General features: G+C 40.7%; 2 protein-coding genes across 3 annotated transcripts in view; both read right to left on the bottom strand.

Moving 5' to 3' along the window:
• ankrd12 (ankyrin repeat domain 12) overlaps window positions 1-5,330 on the bottom strand; it is a 49,988-nt gene extending 44,658 nt beyond the window's left edge. For both annotated transcript variants that reach the window (XM_079529936.1, XM_079529935.1), the window contains exon 1: window positions 5,134-5,330. The gene's annotated coding sequence lies outside the window, so the exon portion shown is untranslated. The remainder of the gene's footprint in view (window positions 1-5,133) is intronic.
• Window positions 5,331-6,755: 1,425 nt separating this feature from the next.
• Window positions 6,756-16,191, bottom strand: ndufv2 (NADH:ubiquinone oxidoreductase core subunit V2). The gene is made up of 8 exons (XM_079529942.1): window positions 16,033-16,191; window positions 13,574-13,636; window positions 10,277-10,339; window positions 10,019-10,135; window positions 8,578-8,746; window positions 8,000-8,109; window positions 7,351-7,427; window positions 6,756-6,946 (listed from the first exon to the last, which is right to left on the bottom strand). Exons 1-8 carry the CDS (start codon window positions 16,072-16,074, stop codon window positions 6,853-6,855), a joined length of 735 nt encoding a protein of 244 aa, XP_079386068.1. The 5' UTR covers window positions 16,075-16,191; the 3' UTR covers window positions 6,756-6,852.
• Between the last annotated feature and the right edge of the window lie 2,557 nt (window positions 16,192-18,748).

An 18,748-nucleotide genomic window follows, 5' to 3' on the forward strand; every position in this document is an offset into this window, starting at 1 on the left:
GACCCACAGGGTGGTAATCCAGGTGGGTCACACACACACTCAAGTAATTTTATATATATATATATATATATATATATATATATATATATATATATATATATATATATATATATATATATATATGTTATATATAGTTATATGGTAGTGTTTGATATGGCTTTACTCATGCATTTCAATTAATGTAATATTTGATCATTGTCGTGTCATCATATTTTGCATAGAAAATGCTGCACATACCACATGTAACGTCAGAACTGGTCAGTATCCATTAGAAGGTGTCTGCTGCCAGTGAAAAAGTACGAAAGGTAAAATATTGTATAGAATGTATTTAAATTCATACAATACTCTTCAAGTGTTACACGTTGCACAGTAGCGCATGTCATAGTTATCGTCAGTAGTTCTCAGACTGGATTTAACACATTAATGAATTAGTCCCACAAGCGTTTCATTCTAATGTTAGATGTGCACTGCCCTTTCATGTGCTAGTGACAGCTGAAGTGCCTTCTCTAGCCAGCGCCACGATCCTGTTGGATTCATCTAAAGCTTGGTGATTTGACTCTAGGTTAAATTCATCCAATGCATGTAATATTCATGACTGCTGGTCCCCACAAATCCTCTAATATCGATATCAGAACATGTGGCACATTACGGTTGAAATGATCTACATACAGTATATACATTTCAGTTAAGTTTGATTTTAGTGATGCACTGCAATGAAAATTTGTATAAACTAGGCCAATGCCCGTTGGGAACAATTTGAGGATTTTCGGTTCCGACAGACTGCCCAATAAGTAAATGGTAAATGTAAATGGTGCATTTATATAGCGCCTTTATCCAAGGCGCTTTACATAGATTGTGCATTACATTCACCCATTCATACACCGATTGCGGCGGAAGCCATGCAAGGTACCAACCAGCACATGGGGAGCAATTTGGGGTTTAGTGTCTTGCCCAAGGACACTTCGACATGTAGACAGGAGGAGCCGGAATTCGAACCGCCGACCCATGGATCATTGGACGACCTGCTCTACCTCCTGAGCCACAGAATAAGCACAACAACAACAACAACAACACACCCTCATATACTCTGATACACACGCCAAATTTTAAGTTGATGGTCCTCAAGTCATGATCGGCTATTATTAGTTAGCAGTTAGCTCTCGCCGTTTATCTTTCGCCACAAATTACATCCGAACCTTTCGTTCGTATTTTTGAGTGGTGCAACCACTCCCTTACGGAGCTATGTGTGTGGGTAGCTGACTGGGTGGGTGCCTGGCTGGGTATGAGCACGAAAACAGCATGGTTGTTTTTCACCACCTGTGCGCAACCTAACGCATGCACAAACACACACGCACATATTAACTGTATATATATGATGCTTTCGGGTTTGCCAGTACAGTGACAGTACACTGGAACCGGAACCAGTGTACTGGAACTCCCAGTGTCTGGAACTCCCCCCCCCCCCCCCACCCCTGGGGACCCCCCACATGGTAACTGTCATTTCTCTACCGTTTCGGACGCGGGGCGGCTCGCCGGAACCAGGCCAGCACCCTGGGTGTGTTCCTGTGGGTCTGGCAATCGTGATGGATCCACAGTTTCCACACTAAACATTAAAGTAGGCTATAGCCTTCTCACGTATAATGAGAAACAAGTGAATTTATAAAGAATAGCCTTAAGACCAAAGGCTAATAAAACTTTGGGATATTATAAAAGCCCTTTCTATTGAGCAATTGCTCATTCACCTTTGTAGAGGTAAAAATAATATACGATAATTTTCATCAAAGCTTTATTACTGAGGTCTGATGATTCGACCAACAATTTGTATTTAATGGATCTTGCATCTATATTACATCTGGATATTTATCCTTATTCTGTTGTCAAAAAATGTGTTGACGATGGCCAGATAGAAATCCAAATTACCCTCTTGCCAGCACTTACATTGAGGAATTGTTCTTCCTCAATTAACTCTTTAACCGTCCCACCTGTCGATTTGCGGTTTTGTAGAGATGGTACATGTTCCTGAAATCACCCCAAGCCTCTCGGTAGCATTTACACCTGGACTTTTTATGCACGTAAATGGAATCAATTTGCTATCTGATCAGCAAATACATGAATGCCAGGTGTACAGAATACAATAACCTCCGAGGCCAAGAGATTATGGTCAGTGGAAAATGTCTATAAACAATGTATTGTGCCTGGCTTGATGGTATGCCTACATCAGAGTGAAACCTCTGCATCACACCGATAACCAAGAAGACAAACAGCTGGTAATCATCATGAAAAACAGGAAGATACATCGTCTACAGTGCAGTGCACAGTGATTTGCAAGCTGCATTTATGAGTTTGTTACTTCTATGGTTTCCCTAGCAAACTAAATTTGGTATAGTAAAAGAACCACAAAACCCTGGCTGTGTGAAAAAGATGATGATAGAGACTAGAGTTGAATGATTTGTTAGCATTTGACTGGTTGTTCTTGTTAATATCTATTTCTGGAGGTAGCTGGCTGCCTCCATTATATAATATCTTTCTTCTAAGCAAGAACACATTTTAAAATTAAATAAAAGGTTCATATTCAAATTGCTTGAGGCTAGTTTGACATTTGATATTGATTAAGATTTCTTGCTAGTCAGCTACCCATTTATGACTGCTGGTTTTCTGACAAATATTGGGCTTTTATGCTGCAAAACAGTACCATTATCCAGAAAAGCCACATCTGATAAGAAGGCCCATTAAAAGCACTGCCTGATGACCATACAACCACAAGGAGCGACATAATTGGAAAAGCAAACAAATACTATTAAACCTGGCAACAGAAATATTTCTCTCTTTGCTCATTTGACTGACACATTGGAATGGGAGGACCCTTAGTCCCTAGCTTCATCACTGACCTGCATGTAAATTGAAATTCATGTGTGTAACTGTTGTAAAGCATACATACCGTATGACATTACTCAACCCAAACATCTAGACAGCTGTATCACACACAGGGTTACTGGGTTTACCTCAATCTATGGCTTTAATACTAAAGGCCATGTATCTCAAATAACGTACATTGTGTATGGGCTATATGCTATACTAAGATGTTAAGAGGGCAGTTTGACTTTATATATATCACACACACACACACACACACACACACACACACACACACACACACACACACACACACACACACACACACACACACACACACACACACACACACACACACACACACACACACACACACACACACACACACACACACACACACACACACACACACACAATTTGTCTTGGTAACAATCCTAACCATTCACTAAAAGTAATAAAGTATGGCCTTTCTAAGTTAACAGAGTTTAGAAGAAAAAAAGAAAGGGTTTGTGCAAAATCTTAAAAGATTAAGCTTTCAGTGTCTTGTGAGCAGGACTGAGTTCTAGCTAGGTCCTTTTGCCAACCCAACTAACTACTGGCATCTGTTTTCTGCTGGTTAGTGAGAATTTTAACAGTCACTTTCACTTTATTACAAAACAACTTGATTTGTAGATCCTGACCAAAGTAGATGTTAGAAGATCTACCTGCATTTAGCCAATCACTGTCATATTTCTCTCCTTGTATCCAATAATAAATTGCACAATGACTAGTAGGGTATTTTAATTTTATGCATGTTCTTGTATATTTAAATTAATCTTAAATCAGAAGCCAGGTCCATAATTTTAATGACAGACAACAGTTCTTTGCATGTGCTTTCAACAACACATTTCAGATGTCACTAAAACTTAAGTGTGAGTAGTGCTGCACAATTAATCGAAAAAAGATTGCAATCAAGATTCAGGCACCTATGCGATCTCATTCAAGACAGAGAATTTAAGAGAGGTTTAAGTCAAGCACTTTGATGTCGTCTGTTTAAAGCCACAGTAGTTGGCTCCAGCCTCTAGGTGCCACATTTTTAATGTAGTACTATGTTCAACAACTACAGACTAAAGACAAAAAAAAATCCATGTTAAAAAATAGAATCATGATCTCAATTTTGAATAGTGTCTTTTAATATATATATATATATATACCTTGATCTAATCCTTCGTCTAATAATCTGTAATATAGAGCAGAAAGTATAATGTTTGTATACAATTGAAAGCTTCCTATGTGAACAGTGCATAAGGCAAGGAGGTGGTGTTGCAGGTTCTGTTGCATGGGGTTGCATGGTTGTGCAGAGAGGACGGCCATGTAAAACAGACTGCTTTTGTATCGAGCAGCAAGCAACACACCCCCCTAAAACCCTCGCGCTATGGTGTCACACGAGCTACGGTTCGCAGGCGCACGAGATCCCATTTATTCAAGCCAAAACTGTTTAATTGCTGGAGGACTTTGCATGTTTTGTTTTTCTTCATCCGAATCATAATGACGGATTATTGTCCATGGTGGAACAGACATTTTGAGGCAGAAAACAAACGGGAATGTGTCGTTTTAAGAAAACACCCACCAGCACATGTAAATGACGTTTTAAAAAAACGCTGCTTTCTGGCAGACAAGACGAGTGTCTCATGTTGACGGGCATAACGTCAAATGAAAACGAGGCGAAACGTTTTAATTACACCACATTTAACAGGAGAACAACAGACCCCGCGTTCAAACAAAAGCCCCCAATGCAGCCCCTTCTCTCTCCCACTGCCCTTACAACGTCCCCCTCCTCCCAGTCAGGCAGCAGCCAGCTAAAGCTATAGCTTCTAAGCTAGCAGGAGAACCCACCATCCAATCCCACCGGACCAGACTGTTCATTTAACTCCCGAGAAGGTACAAATGTCACCAGATGGACCAGGGGGGTCCGTCTGGTCACATTTGCACCTGCTCGGCATTAAACACGAATTAATTAGAGACTCGAAATGTGTATAACGCACGTGGCACACAACTATAATACACCACAACCCCACGCAACAACACAACACAACATTCCATTTACGTCAAAGTTAGCGCACACACACAACCAGTCAGGCTAGCACATTCGCTAGCTTCCTCCTGCCTCACTCGCTAGCCCGGATGCTAACTGGGATTTTTCTTCTTCTCTTCCCCCTACTTAGCTAAACCTAGCTGGTCTATGATATCAAACTATATCGCAGCAAAACCTTTAAATATTCACAAGAAAAGAAGGCTTACCTTTAATATGACCTATATGAGGTTCCCGCCAAGTCATTCGGACGCGGCTGTTAAACTAGTGAATATTGCGCAATATAAATATGGAGCGGTTTAGGTATGGGGTTTGTGTTGTTGCTCAAATGTTGGACGTTTATAACCGTAGCCTACGGCTGTGTGACGTCTGTTCGCTGCTGCTTTGAAAACATCATTCCGTCGTTCGCTTCGCTCTCGTCTCCGAGAGAAAAGCCCCAGCAGCAGCAAAACACGCGAGCCTTGCTCCCATTGGCCGAACGCGGGTCACGCGGTCCTTGGCTGTGAGTGACGAAGAGCCCCATCCCCGTTAAAAAGACTCGAGGAGAACCGATTCGCGTTTGTACGTTTGCGCATCCGCTCTTGGGGCGGACGCGGAAACGGCCGATGTAAGTGCGTGTGTATATAACATATATATGACGACGCAACGTGACATTGCTCCGTTTACAAAATGCCGTACCCCGTCCAACTGTATACACTTTCCCCAACTGTTCAAAAGTGATTATTATATTTTGAGACTGCTTTGGCAATGTAAACGTATGTTTTCTCAGGCCAATAAAGCTAATATGAATTGAATTGTGTGCGGAGGGGTCGCCGGATACAGTAGGGCGGGCTCTAAACCGGATCGGAGCATCCGAAACGCCATGCTTTCCGTGACGCGAGGTTTTTAATCCCCCTCACTGCCACACACACCGACCGACCGAGGTCTATCTACGTCTCCGGAATGGACATGGTGTGTATGTGTCAAAAAAACATAAAAGTCTCCTTTAGGTCTAGGCGTAGTGTGGTGCAACTTCACCTCCGTGGTCGAGAACACTATCGGTTCTATAATAGCCGAAAGGATGGTGTCTTATAATCATCTGATGGTGAGTATTTAAACCAGTTTGTGGCTGGAAGGAAGAGAGACGTTATGAAGCAGCACAGGGCAGTATAAATGGACACTTGACGTCATCTTTTCCGCTGCGGTCAGTGTGAAGTCTGGGAACGTTCTGGAACATCATCACACTGAGGGGACATAATAGCAGAAAGACGAGCTCCTTCTTGGTGTAAACGTCTATATATATATAATACCTACATATAAACTAACTGGCCAGGTTTAAAACAAACCAGTGTTTGTGAATTCATTGCGTCGTCGGCCAGTTTTGAATTGTTGCGCAGTGACATTTACATCACGGAGGGCTTGACGCACATGCGCAGTGGTGCATAATATTATGTTGCAGAACAAGCTTGAAATCACAGTTGTAAATGGCAGTGGGGGAGGGGCGCCGGCTAGACATGAATGAGCCACCAGGGTGGACTTGGAAATGACAGGAGACAGTGGTTGTTGTTGTAAAGGGCTGCCTGTCATTGAAATGGTACTGAGAATTTAAATGTTGAGACCTCTGTTTCTCTGCAATATGATATAAATGTACAGTAGTAGGTGCATATGCGGTGTCCTGTGGTTCATGACTTCTGCATTCCAGACCACTCACTGTCTATTCCAAAAACATCCATTGCCAATTATATATATATATATATATATATATATATATATATATATATATATACACACACACACACACACACACAACCACAACCACCTCATTTATAAAGTGACACACGGACACCTAGAGCACAGGTAAATTAACATTTTATTTACACATTTTGTTTGACTTGACAAACATGTATGGGAAGGGTTCGCTTCTTAAATAAGCTAAATTCGGCATGAGACTACAGGTCTGCTCTCACACCAACACCTGGTCCTGGTGGGGGTTCGATCAGACTAGTCAAGCCACCTGCAGGCTCACAGGAGAAACGGCCATTTCTGAAAGAAACAAACAAAGTGTTTGTATTTAGACATGTTCATTGTAAACAGCAATTAGAAAAAAACTAATTTCAGCAGTATAGCTTAATATTTAATAATTGCTTCAACAGAACCAGTTAACATACTAAATTTACATTACATTTGAGCAATGGGCCTGATGTTCTTATCCACAGTAGAGAATGGACAACAACAAGTCAAACAGTAGAATAATCATACATTTAGTATGTATACCTGCCTGGCTGCCTCTGACACAACAGATGGTAAACAGAGCATACAAAAGAGTGAGACGGATGGTACAAAAGCATAATGCTTTAGTTTATATTATAACATTCTCTGATGAAATAGAAAGAAACATACAAGATGACGAGTGCTAGGACTCCTAGTGAAATCTGTATGTTACGCACCTAGGGCCTGGTAGTGGCACCCTGCCTGCTTTGAGATCATCAATGATATCGTCCATGTCCTTAGGAGTAAGATCCTCCTGAAAACAAGTAAGAAGTAGGATCTTTTAGTTTTAGTCCTAATTACTGCTGAACATCTTATGAACCGGCATTTTCATCATTTTGGAAATCAATGCCAAGACAGAAATGATTGCTCCAATGCTGTGCAGAACATTTTGTGTTGCCTGCAACTGTGCAAATGTAACACTATGCCAATGTAATGTTTTCTTTAGTCAAACTACAGCCAGGTAAACTCAAAACATTTGTGCATGGAAACTTTTGTCTTTGTGTCTCTCTGACTTTCTCATCATCATTTGGATCACTGGATCCTTTCTCTGGGATTTACGGGGACACAAGGCAAGACTGCCGAATTGGATTTATTTTTTCTAAATGAATCAAATAAAGAAAAAATTATTAAATATTTCCATTCATTGTTAACTATGAGCTAACATATCTAGTGATTAGGCAGATGGACTTTCATTCACGTCACATGCTTATACATTAGAGGGGCAAACACGTGCCTCAGAAGGCATTTTGAACTAAATTAATTTAGTTTAATTCATTTCAGTTAAGAAGGCTGCCTGTGGGGAGTAGTCAAGCACCGTGTACTCACATAATAGTTGTCATTGATCTGAACCATTGGAGCGTTCACACAAGCACCCAGGCATTCCACTTCTATTAGCGTGAACATCTTGTCTGGTGTGGTCTCTCCAACCTTGATACCTGTGGAAAAACAATTAACACACACTGCGTTTAGCCCGATCTATTCCCGACAACCTAGCAGATTGGGTTACTGAAACAAACTATATTGGTGACACAGGCAGTGTGGGTTGACATTACACAGCTGTAATACAACACCTGAATCATAACAAAAGTATAACCTCACTGTTCATCTGATTAAAAGTGAAGTGCAATATGTTGACTTCATAGATGTTACACAGATTGAGGCAGAGTCACTCATCCCGCCAGTAACATTCTCCTGGCTTTCGTCCAAATTTGCACTTCAGCTTGTTTGCTTAGGCCTAACTGGACCGGAGTGCTCACTGTTGTTTGACTAGCAATGACAACTGTATATTTACATGTTTGTTCCACCAACCTCTGTTTACATTGAATATGCATACTACAAAGTCTCTGTTTTGATGAATGTTTTTCTCTCTAATACTGGGGTGAACTGGTTTGTCACTCTCTTACCCAGTTTGCTTTTGAGGGCCTCCAGTATGCTGTCCGAGTTGCAGAGCATGCAGGGTGTTGTTGTGCAGATCTGAATGAAGTATTTCCCCACCGGCTGACGCAAGTACATGGTATAGAATGTTGCTACCTCGTACACTCTCATTGGGGCAATTTCCAGCACCTCTGCAACCTGAGGGATACACAGTACAGTACTATATACAGTAAGTTACTTAAGAAAAAATAATAGAGCAATTATATACATGTACTTAGAGACAAGAGATTTCAGTTTAACCGGGATCTCTCCAGCTCCTTAATAAATTTTCAGGTCATGATATCAATTTGGTCCAATCAGGAGAGAGGACTCATACAGGACACCGGATAAACAAAACACAATAAAAGATTGAAGTCGTCTTTGCAGGGTTTTCTCTTCTAATTGGATATAATTGGTATCTAAACCTGAAAATATATTTTGTGAGGAGACCCATTACTGAACAAACACTATAGCAATGATTACTAGTATCAAAAACAAATACCAGTTATCACTTACACCGCCTTTATGTCAAGACAAATGTCTTCTAAATCATGAAAAACCGATTTTTCTATATTAGTGGTTCTCAAATTATGTCATGTCAAGGACCCCAGAAATTCTATTAAATTGGCCGCCGACCCCTATCTGAAAATATGTTGTTCCAGGGACTCCCCAGAAGCAAAGATTTGAGTTAAAAACGTTCGCTCTGAAATAATATATATTCAAAGATTTGCACCACATTTTCAGGTTAAAAAAAAAATAGCAGACCTACAAGCTCGTAGCACGGCACTCGGTGCCGCACTATGAGCTTGTAGCTCTGCTATTTTTCAATAGCTAAAGTATAACATAATGCTTAAAACACCAAAAGGGGTTCCTGCCCAGAATGGGTTAATAACCCCTTTTGGTGTTTTAAGCATTATGTTCTACTTTAGCTATTAAAATAGCAGATCTACAAGCTTCTAGATCTGCTATTTTTTTAAAAAAAATGAAAATGTAGCGCAAATCTTTGGATATATACTGTATTCTTTCACAGTGAACATTTTTAACTCAAATATTTGCTTCTGGGAGGTCTCTGGAACTAGCAGCCAAATACAGATAATTGAAAAAGGTTGAGCACCACTGACATAGAAACATAGGTTTTTCAGAAAACTGTTACGATTTTTTTTTCTTTAGAATCGGCCTCAGGTCTAAATCTGCTTCTTTGAGACAGGATTTATCAGTGTGCATTATTTGGAAATACAATGCACAACATTACACAGTAGTCTAGTTTGTGCAAATTATTTCATTAAATATTACATTACAAAATGTATAAAAGCCATCACTGGGTATAAAATGCCAACAATGTTATGCCCAAAATAGGGACCCCAGGTTTAGAGTGAAGAATCAAACTGAAGCCAATCTCAATATCCAACAGTGATATAAGGGACCTTGTACCCTGTTCATGGCCGAGATGGGGAGCCAACCATGCTGCCTCTGGGCCAAATCCAACACAGGGAGGGTGGCTGCTTGCTTGTATCCGACTGGGTAATTAGCAATGATTGCTTCGATGCGCTAACAGAGAGGATGTCAAATTATTGCAGACAGTTCAATTTTCATTTTAAAACAATCACTTTGTATTCACTTTGTATTCAACCCTTTATGCCAATTTACAATGTAAATAATAAAGATATTTGTGACTCCTCTAATGCCTACCTTTTTGCTCTCCTCTGTGAATTCAAAAGGTGTGTCTGCATTGTTGTCAGCCGTGTCCCTGTGCTATAAACAAAACAAAAACAAAGAGCATAGTTTGTGTTAGTTTGTCAATAAATACATTTGTTTTTCAGTCTGTCAGTCAAACCTTTGTCATTTGAACTCAGATATTTGTCACTCTACACATATCATACCCCCCAAAAATAAATATAAATAATATTAGGCTACAAAGGTAGGTTCATATTATAACATTAGAGCTATAGACCAGAGCTAAATCTTAAATCTGTTTACATCGTCCTGTTATTAGCTAGCCGGCTAATGTCAGTGAGCCTATTTAAAGTCAGTCACATTACAGGCAACTCAGATATTTGTCACTCTACACATATCATACCCATCATGTACACTGCCCTAGACCCCTACCTGTTTGTTTACAAAGATCCTGATTTGATCTACAGTCAGAATGATGTATATTTTTTATTTTCATTTTTGTGTATAGACCTTCATTTTACAATGATCTAGTGCATCAGGGTTATGAGAGACATCTAGTTAACTATGGAATAACTCCCATATGTAAGACCACAGGGGAGACATGTACCGGTACCCAAACACCATAAACAGCAACCTCAACAGCTAGTACAGTAAGTACACATACTGAGGTTGTTTGTATATCTGCACATACTGCCCCCTTGTGAGCAGCAAAGATAACTTGTGTTCTCTTTCAATAATATATAACCTTAAAATGCATGGCCTGGCTTCATGATGAAAATAAATTGCAAGAAAAAGGTCACTTCCCACCACTAATGCGCAAATGTAGATTGATGACAGCATTCTGCCTTACAATATTTTTATCCCCCCCCAACAGGGAATTAACAAGCCATCATCACACTAGTATCAAGGGACTGTAACCATGACATCTTCCCATTACATAGGCTTTCCACGTGTCATGTTTTTGTTTTGTTGTCTGAAAATGTATTTTAGAACGGCAACATCACAGCTGGCTCAGAAGACAAACATCTGGCATACACATCTGGCAACCTTTGTCCACTACATTTTAGCAGGATTTGTATGTGTATGAAAATAATATTATGGTTGTCCAAACACTGTTCTACAATAAAATTTGCAAATTGTGTAGTTTTGAAAATATTGGAGGAAAAAAATGACAACTCCCAAATGAAGCTAAAGATAACGCATCATTGTGACAAACTGACACTGTCGGTCTTCAATTGCATAATAATAGATAATTTGCGGTCACACACAGGATGTATGAGTCTCTTAAGTACTGCTCACATTTTGTACGTAACTATCAATACCACAATGCAGAAATACTCATAAAAGTATTCAAAATGTACTACTACAAACGTAAATATTAAGTAAAAGTACTAATTAATTAATTAATTAATCACATTAAAATATACTTAATGTTACTACTTACTTAAATACTTAACTTTTACTTAATGTATGAAGTAAAAGTACAAATTTTAGTTTCCAAATGTATAGAAGCTTTGAAAATAGCAGATCTACAAGCTCCAACCTGTTGGTAGTTTATGTTTGTTTATTCAACTTTCAGCATGATCACAGGTTTTAAAAGACAGGTGCCATTAAAAACACTGAATTATTTTGCCGATCACAAATATAAAACTTCAAATCTAAAATGCAATATCCTATCTAAAAATCCAAATGGTGTAAAACTCAAATCTAAAATCCACTATCATTTAAAAGTCCACACATATATGGGATTGGTGATTTTCTGTATCTCTCAGTTTTGCATGATGGGGTGTCCAGGTCGTCTCCATTTCTAGTTTGACGTCCAGAGATCTCTTTTCTGAGGGGAGGTAGCCAGTTCCTTAAGTTAGATTTGAACAGCTTCCTGGCGAAGTCAAGGCATAGGTGGGTGCGCCTCTCTGCTAGGGTGCACAATGTGAGGGTGCGGAGAGCTCCTGTGTATCCCGAGTACCTCCGGCCAAGAATGATTCTGCAAGCCCGTTTTTGGACTCTTTCCAGACTTTTAGTCTGGCTGGCAGTCAAGGAACTGTGCCAGACTGGGGCTGCATATTCCAGCACCGGGCGCACGTAGCCTGTGTAGATTGAAACCAATTCAAGGTCTTGGACCGCAAATTTCTTCAGGCGACATAGGACAAAGAGCTTTCTATTGGCTGAGGTCAACATATGGTCTACCTGGCTGTCCCATTTCAAGTTCGCTTGAATGGTGACCCCCAGAACCTTTACTGAGTCACACACTTCTAGTATGTTTTGGTCAATGGAGAGTGTTGGTTGTAGATAGGGCTGAAGTGAAAAGTAACAAAAGTTGTCAAAAAGTACAATATTTGCATTGAGATGTATTGGAGCAGAAGTAAAAGTACTGAAAATTGTTAATACTCAGAACGAAAATACATCGCTTGGATGCACCTAGGACGTATCCTCAGTGATGTCGCGAACATCATACCCGTCACTCGGGTGACCCAGCCGGGGTGATCAAGTCCCGACTTACGTCCCAGTAGCTACCCTCGATCAGACCCACTAGGGAAAGACCAGGGCCACACAATCCGTTGGATCCACTCCGGAACTACTCTGCTGGGACTGGGAGGTACAATTCTGGCATGTGGAGGGACTAGGCTCTGTGGGTTGACTCCTGTCCGGGGCCCCTCCTACGTCTCACCAGGTCCACTCACTCCTGCTCTCACCAGGAGTACCGCCAGGACCTGTGCGTTGCACCAGACTCCCAGCACCAGACACTTAATTCAGGAGTGGTGGTTTCTTGAGCCGCAATGGTTCTGCAGGCTCCACCTGGGCAACGGTGGTACTGGTGGCTCCACTTGCGGCTCGAATGGCCCTCCTAAAGGCCTCATTGAAGGTTTTTGGGCTTCCTCCTCACGGAGGATGCAGGCTGGGGCGCCAACCCATACTGCTCCCGGGGTGCCGTCTACATTCCGGCTGTCACCCGTCTCTATACTATACCTGGTTGTCACATAGTCTATTCCTATGAGTCATCAGAACGAAAATAGATCGCTTGGATGCACCTAAGACGTATAGTATGTATCCCAAGGTCATCGGGGTTTCGGGTCTCGCAAACATCATACTCCTCACTCGGGTGACCCAGCCGGGGTGATCAAGTCCCGACTTACGTCCCAGTAGCTACCCTCGATCAGACCCACTAGGGAAAGACCAGGGCCACACAATCCGCTGGATCCACTCCGGAACTACTCTGCCGGGACTGGGAGGTACAATTCTGTACAACTCCAGTATAGTTAAAAAAAGAATGAAAAAAAAAAAACTACTTAAAACCACTGGATTCTGACTTACCACAAAGATGCCTCCAGCTCCAGCACGTGCTGCAGATTGATGCAAACTCCTGACTTGTCTGGCCTGTGGACATGGAAGACAAAATGTTAAATATTCCATATAGCGAACAGACAACAGAGAATAGAAAATGAATTATTCCAACAATAATAAATATATTTATTAAAAGGAATGACAATGACTTCTTGACTAGCTCATTTCCATTAATTTATTTTGAAGATGGACAATATTATCTCTTTGTTTTAAATGTTTAATAAATTAATACATACAACCCGTGCCTAATAACCCTATCCCTGTATCTGAGATGGACAATATTATTAAATCTTATAGATTAATATCTAATGTGAAACAAGCAGCACACAGTTATTATTGCAAAAGCTGAAATTTGACCTAATGTTAATTTAAATAAAAGGCTCTTGCAAACTATACTGTCAGTGTTTTCCAATGTATGGGAGGAACTAGCCATGGTTCACATGACACTCGTACTTCACATGATAATCATGACAGTCATGTTTCAGGGCTAGGGAGGAACTAGCCCTGGTCCTCAGACTCGCTGACGCACTGGACCTAGCCATGGTTCACATGTTGCTCATACTTCACGTTTCAGGGCTACACTGGACCAGGGCTAGGGAGGAACAGAATTTGAGTGTATTTATTTGACACACATTTCCCCAGAACAATAAACTGTAAATACAACCACAGCACTGTTCATCAGTGGGGAATCACTACAGATATTTGCCACAATATATAAGTAGGTTCATATTATAACTGCAACAAATAAAGGTAATCACATTGTAATGGACAGTTTGCAGTTACGGATGCCCTAAAATGTACATGTCAATGAGGTATATCTTTTATATGTTGTGGTTGCAACAAGGTGTTAAATTCGCTCTGCAAATAGAGCTATGGACCAGAGCTAGTGTTAAATCTGTTTACATCGTCCCGTTATTAGCTAGCCGGCTAATGTCAGTGATAGTAACGTGATAGTAATTTAAAGTCAGTCACATTATAGGTTACTTTTCAGGATTCCAATTAAAATATAAAAAAAAATATTCACGATTTCAATTAAAAAAATAGCTGATCAACAAGCTCAAAATGCATCGCAATGCGACGCGTTTTGAGCTTGTAGATCGGCTATTTTTTTGCTACGACAGTAAATGTGCAAATACAGAATTTGAGTGTATTTGACACACATTTCCCCAGAACAATAAACTGTAAATACAACCACAGCACTGTTCATCAGTGGGGAATCACTACGTAGTAGGTTCATATTATAATTGCAACAAATAAAGGGAATCACATTGTAATGGACAGTTTGCAGTTAAGGATGCCCTAAAATGTACATGTCAATGAGGTAACATTAATCTTTTATATGTTGTGGTTGCAACAAGGTGTTAAATTAGCTCTGCAAATAGAGCTATGGACCAGAGCTAGCCGCAATTTGCAACTCTAGATTTCTTTATAATGGGATGAATCTAGAGTTGAAATACCCTCCATTGACTCCCCACTCATCCAATTTGTTTTGTGATCTGCTTGTCTTACTTAAACAACGATAAACTCAAACATTGCAGCTGTAGTCCAAGCTTGAATTATCCTCTTTCAATCTGCCGAGCTTGTTTTTCATAAAAATCCCCCGTAGACATGTTATGAGCTACTTTCTGTCAAGACATCCTCTGCAGGTGATTCTTTTTGCAGTTTGGAAGCACTCGTTTTTGTTAACGGGTCGCGCTGCTGCCTCCTGCATTATGTACAAATTCGAAACAGGTGGTACGCTGGGCCGTTCAGTGACTTATGACGAGTGCTTCCAAACTCCAGCACTTAGAAAAAGAATCACCTGCACAGAATTTCTTGACAGAAAGTAGGTCATAACATGTCTACGGGGGATTTTTATGAATAACAAGCTCGGCAGATTGAAAGAGGATAATTCAAGCTTGGACTACAGCTGCAATGTTGGTGAGTTTAACGTTGTTTAAGACAAGCAGATCACAAACCAAATTGGATGAGTGGGGAGTCAATGGAGGGTATTGCAACTCTAGATTCATCCCATTGTAAACAAATCTAGAGTTGCAAATTGCGGCTAGACCAGAGCTAGTGTTAAATCTGTTTACATCGTCCCGTTATTAGCTAGTCGGTTACCCGGCTAATGTCAGTGATAGTAACGTGATAGTATTAAAGTCAGTCACATTATAGGAAATAGGTCGGACATGGTACCGTTAATTCGTAATATGTCGTGCGCCATTATTGTTTAAGACTTTAAGTTATTGATATTAATTAATGCCATAACGCTTATGTTTAAAGCAGTATTAACACTTCAGTAATGTTAGCTGTAGCTTGACAGCCTTGGCCTTCACACACAGCTTGCCCTTGTGAAGGTGTCATACCATATTACTGTAAGACTGTTCATTAACGTCTATAATGTCAATATCCGTAGTGATATAACTGTTTATATGAAACACTCATACCGTTCGCGACACAGCAGACCGAACGACGGAGGATAAAAACATCTTGGAGCGAGCTTTTAGTCCCGATGTGTTTTAACAGCAGCGACCAAGCACTGCAATGGCCGACCGCATCAATGTTTTTCCTCTCGATTGAGAGGGTCTGACGCTAGACGTACGTAACATCCAGAGCCTCAGAGTTACGCAAACTCCGTTCACTTCATAAATGTTCTGTTTTCTGCCCCCTCAATATCGCAACACTTCTATTATATGGCTCTGGTAGTGGTAACATCTCGCTCTCAACTCAATCAATCACAGATTACAGTATGGCATCGACCGAGTAAAGATGACTGTAAAGTGTAAATAGAACCATATTAAGGTGGCCATTTAACCTTTTCTCTCTCTGTCTCTCTCTCTGTCTCTCTCTCTCTCTCTCTGGAAAGAGAGGGAAAGTTAGTTATCTGGAAAGTTAGTTCGTATCTCAATTGTATTATAAATAAACATTTTATTTTAAAGTGCTCCCTTTCCCAACAATGACGCCGGTAATTGATTGATTGATTGATTGATTGATTCAAACGAAAGTATAGGTTGATAAAAAACTGTTATGAGGATAAAACCAGAAAAAGCACTAAGACTTGTTTACACCATTTTCAATTCATCAGAAAAATATGAATATGCCTACTTTATTAACAGTTTGCAAATAGTACAGTGGCACAATTTACAGTGATTGTTAACCCGGTCGATGCCAAACTTTGCGCACACACTCCCTGGATACCAATGATGAACCTCTGCCCCAAATTTTCCAGAACGGCCTGTTAAGGTCTCCACACACCGGGCGCGAATTCGGATTTTTAAGCTGCGTTTCTCCATCGGTTTTCCGAAAAACGCGGCCGGTGTGCAACCACCTTTATAGTGCCACCATGAGGCAGCTTTTCACCTTTTTTACCTATAACTCCACCGATCTTCGTGAAACGTTGCATGCACACTCCCTAGAGGCCATGACCTGCATTTTTCACATATGCCTTTTATAGCGCCACCAGGAGGCCGACATTTGTAAAACAATTTTTTAATGTTTATATTACTCCTCCAGATTCTGTCCAAAGATCACGCAAATCGTTACACAGTAGGCTATATCTCTATAGTCATGTGCTCAAGACGGACCTGTCCGAGTTTGCAGGATTGGCCCGTTTTGAACAAAAAGCCTGAAATCATGAACGCAGCGTGCAATTTACGTGAAATCTTTCACGCATTTTCCTACTAGGCTGAGGAATATATCCCACCCTTTTCACATTGATCTGTTATAGCGCCACCAACAGGTGAATTTTTGCAAAACACATTTTTGGGCGTAAGAAGAAATGGCACCCTTTTAACATAAGCGCGCAAGTACTGTCGACCGCTACAAACTGTCAAATCTCAGCTTCTCTGTGAAAGAACGTTTGAAATATTGAATTATTAGGTTTAGCTATTTGCTACGTACCTAGTTTTTGGAGGTAAAAAAGTAGTATTGGTAAGAGAAGGTAAGAGACGGCTTTCGATGGTGACCGACGTATACTGATCGACGTATATGTCGATCAGTGTCGGGTGGATTAAAGGAAATGCCTCTATGTAATTTGTAAGTTGATTAGCCGTATACTGTGGTTACTTTGCGTATGCCCCGTTTGATGCGTATGTATCGTAGCAGCATATGACGTCAGGGTATAACTGGTATAACTAGCTCTCAATGATGACGTAATAAAGATGTGGATTAATCGGCTTTCGATGGTGACGTATATGTCGATCAGTGTCGGGTGGATTAAAGGAAAGGTGAAAGGTGGAAAGGAAATGCCTCTATGTATATGTATATGTAATTTGTAAGTTGATTAGCGGTATACTGTGGTTACTTTGCATATGCCCCGTTTGATGCGTATGTATCATAGCAGCATATGACGTCAGGGTATAACTGGTATAACTAGCTCTCAATGATGACGTAATAAAGATGTGGATTAAAGGACCCAATGCCAGGGTGTAATTGGTTTTCGATGATGACGTAATATGACGATATGTTTTAGTGTCCACTGCCATATCAAGCACAAGTAGTCATTACGTCATACGTACGCATCGCATACGCATCACACGGCGCATACGCATCACACGGCGACATGGACGAAAACTATTACTTGCGTGCTCTGCTTGCGCAAGTAATAATAATAATAATAAACCAAATTACTTAAAACAAGGACAGCCTAGTCTTGGTCTTTGTTAAAAAAAACTATGAATATAAATCACGAGTAATACAAGTCCATTTGTACGATATGAGAGGTACAGAGATCATATTTGTGTACAGTAGTGAGCAGGAGTGATCCTCTCTCTCTTGATTTATGTTTTCGGGGAAAGCATCCCCACACACACACACACACACACACACACACACACACACACACACACACACACACACACACACACACACACACACACACACAGTACACCACACAGTGAATCCCAGCATTCATCCTTCAGTGCAGTCAGTCAGCCAGCCAGCCAGTCAGTCCTCCCCTACAGTCATGGTCCTCCCCCATAGCATAATGCCACCAACAGACGAGCGACAGGGCAGCCAATGAAAAAGTGGGAGTGCCGAAGCGTGTGATGCGATTGGCTGGCCTGGCACCAAGCAGACTGGGGAAGAGCGGTCTTAGGGGCGGGTCCTGTTGGTGGTACTTGTACTGAAGTGTTCTGCTTCAATACCAGAGGCCTTGTAGTGTTC

This window comes from Electrona antarctica, assembly GCF_951216825.1.
Source record: "Electrona antarctica genome assembly, chromosome: 19".
Classification (NCBI taxonomy): domain Eukaryota; kingdom Metazoa; phylum Chordata; class Actinopteri; order Myctophiformes; family Myctophidae; genus Electrona; species Electrona antarctica.

What these genes read in the sequence shown, in the direction of transcription:
- ndufv2 (XM_079529942.1), bottom strand. Translation starts at nt 16,074, where the DNA reads ATGTTTTTATCCTCCGTCGTTCGGTCTGCTGTGTCGCGAACG. An exon ending in TCACAGAGGAGAGCAAAAAG is followed by an intron (nt 10,136 to 10,276) that starts GTAGGCATTAGA and finishes CCTCTCTGTTAG; the next exon opens with CGCATCGAAGCAATCATTGC. An exon ending in GGCCCTCAAAAGCAAACTGG is followed by an intron (nt 8,110 to 8,577) that starts GTAAGAGAGTGA and finishes GTTTTTCCACAG; the next exon opens with GTATCAAGGTTGGAGAGACC.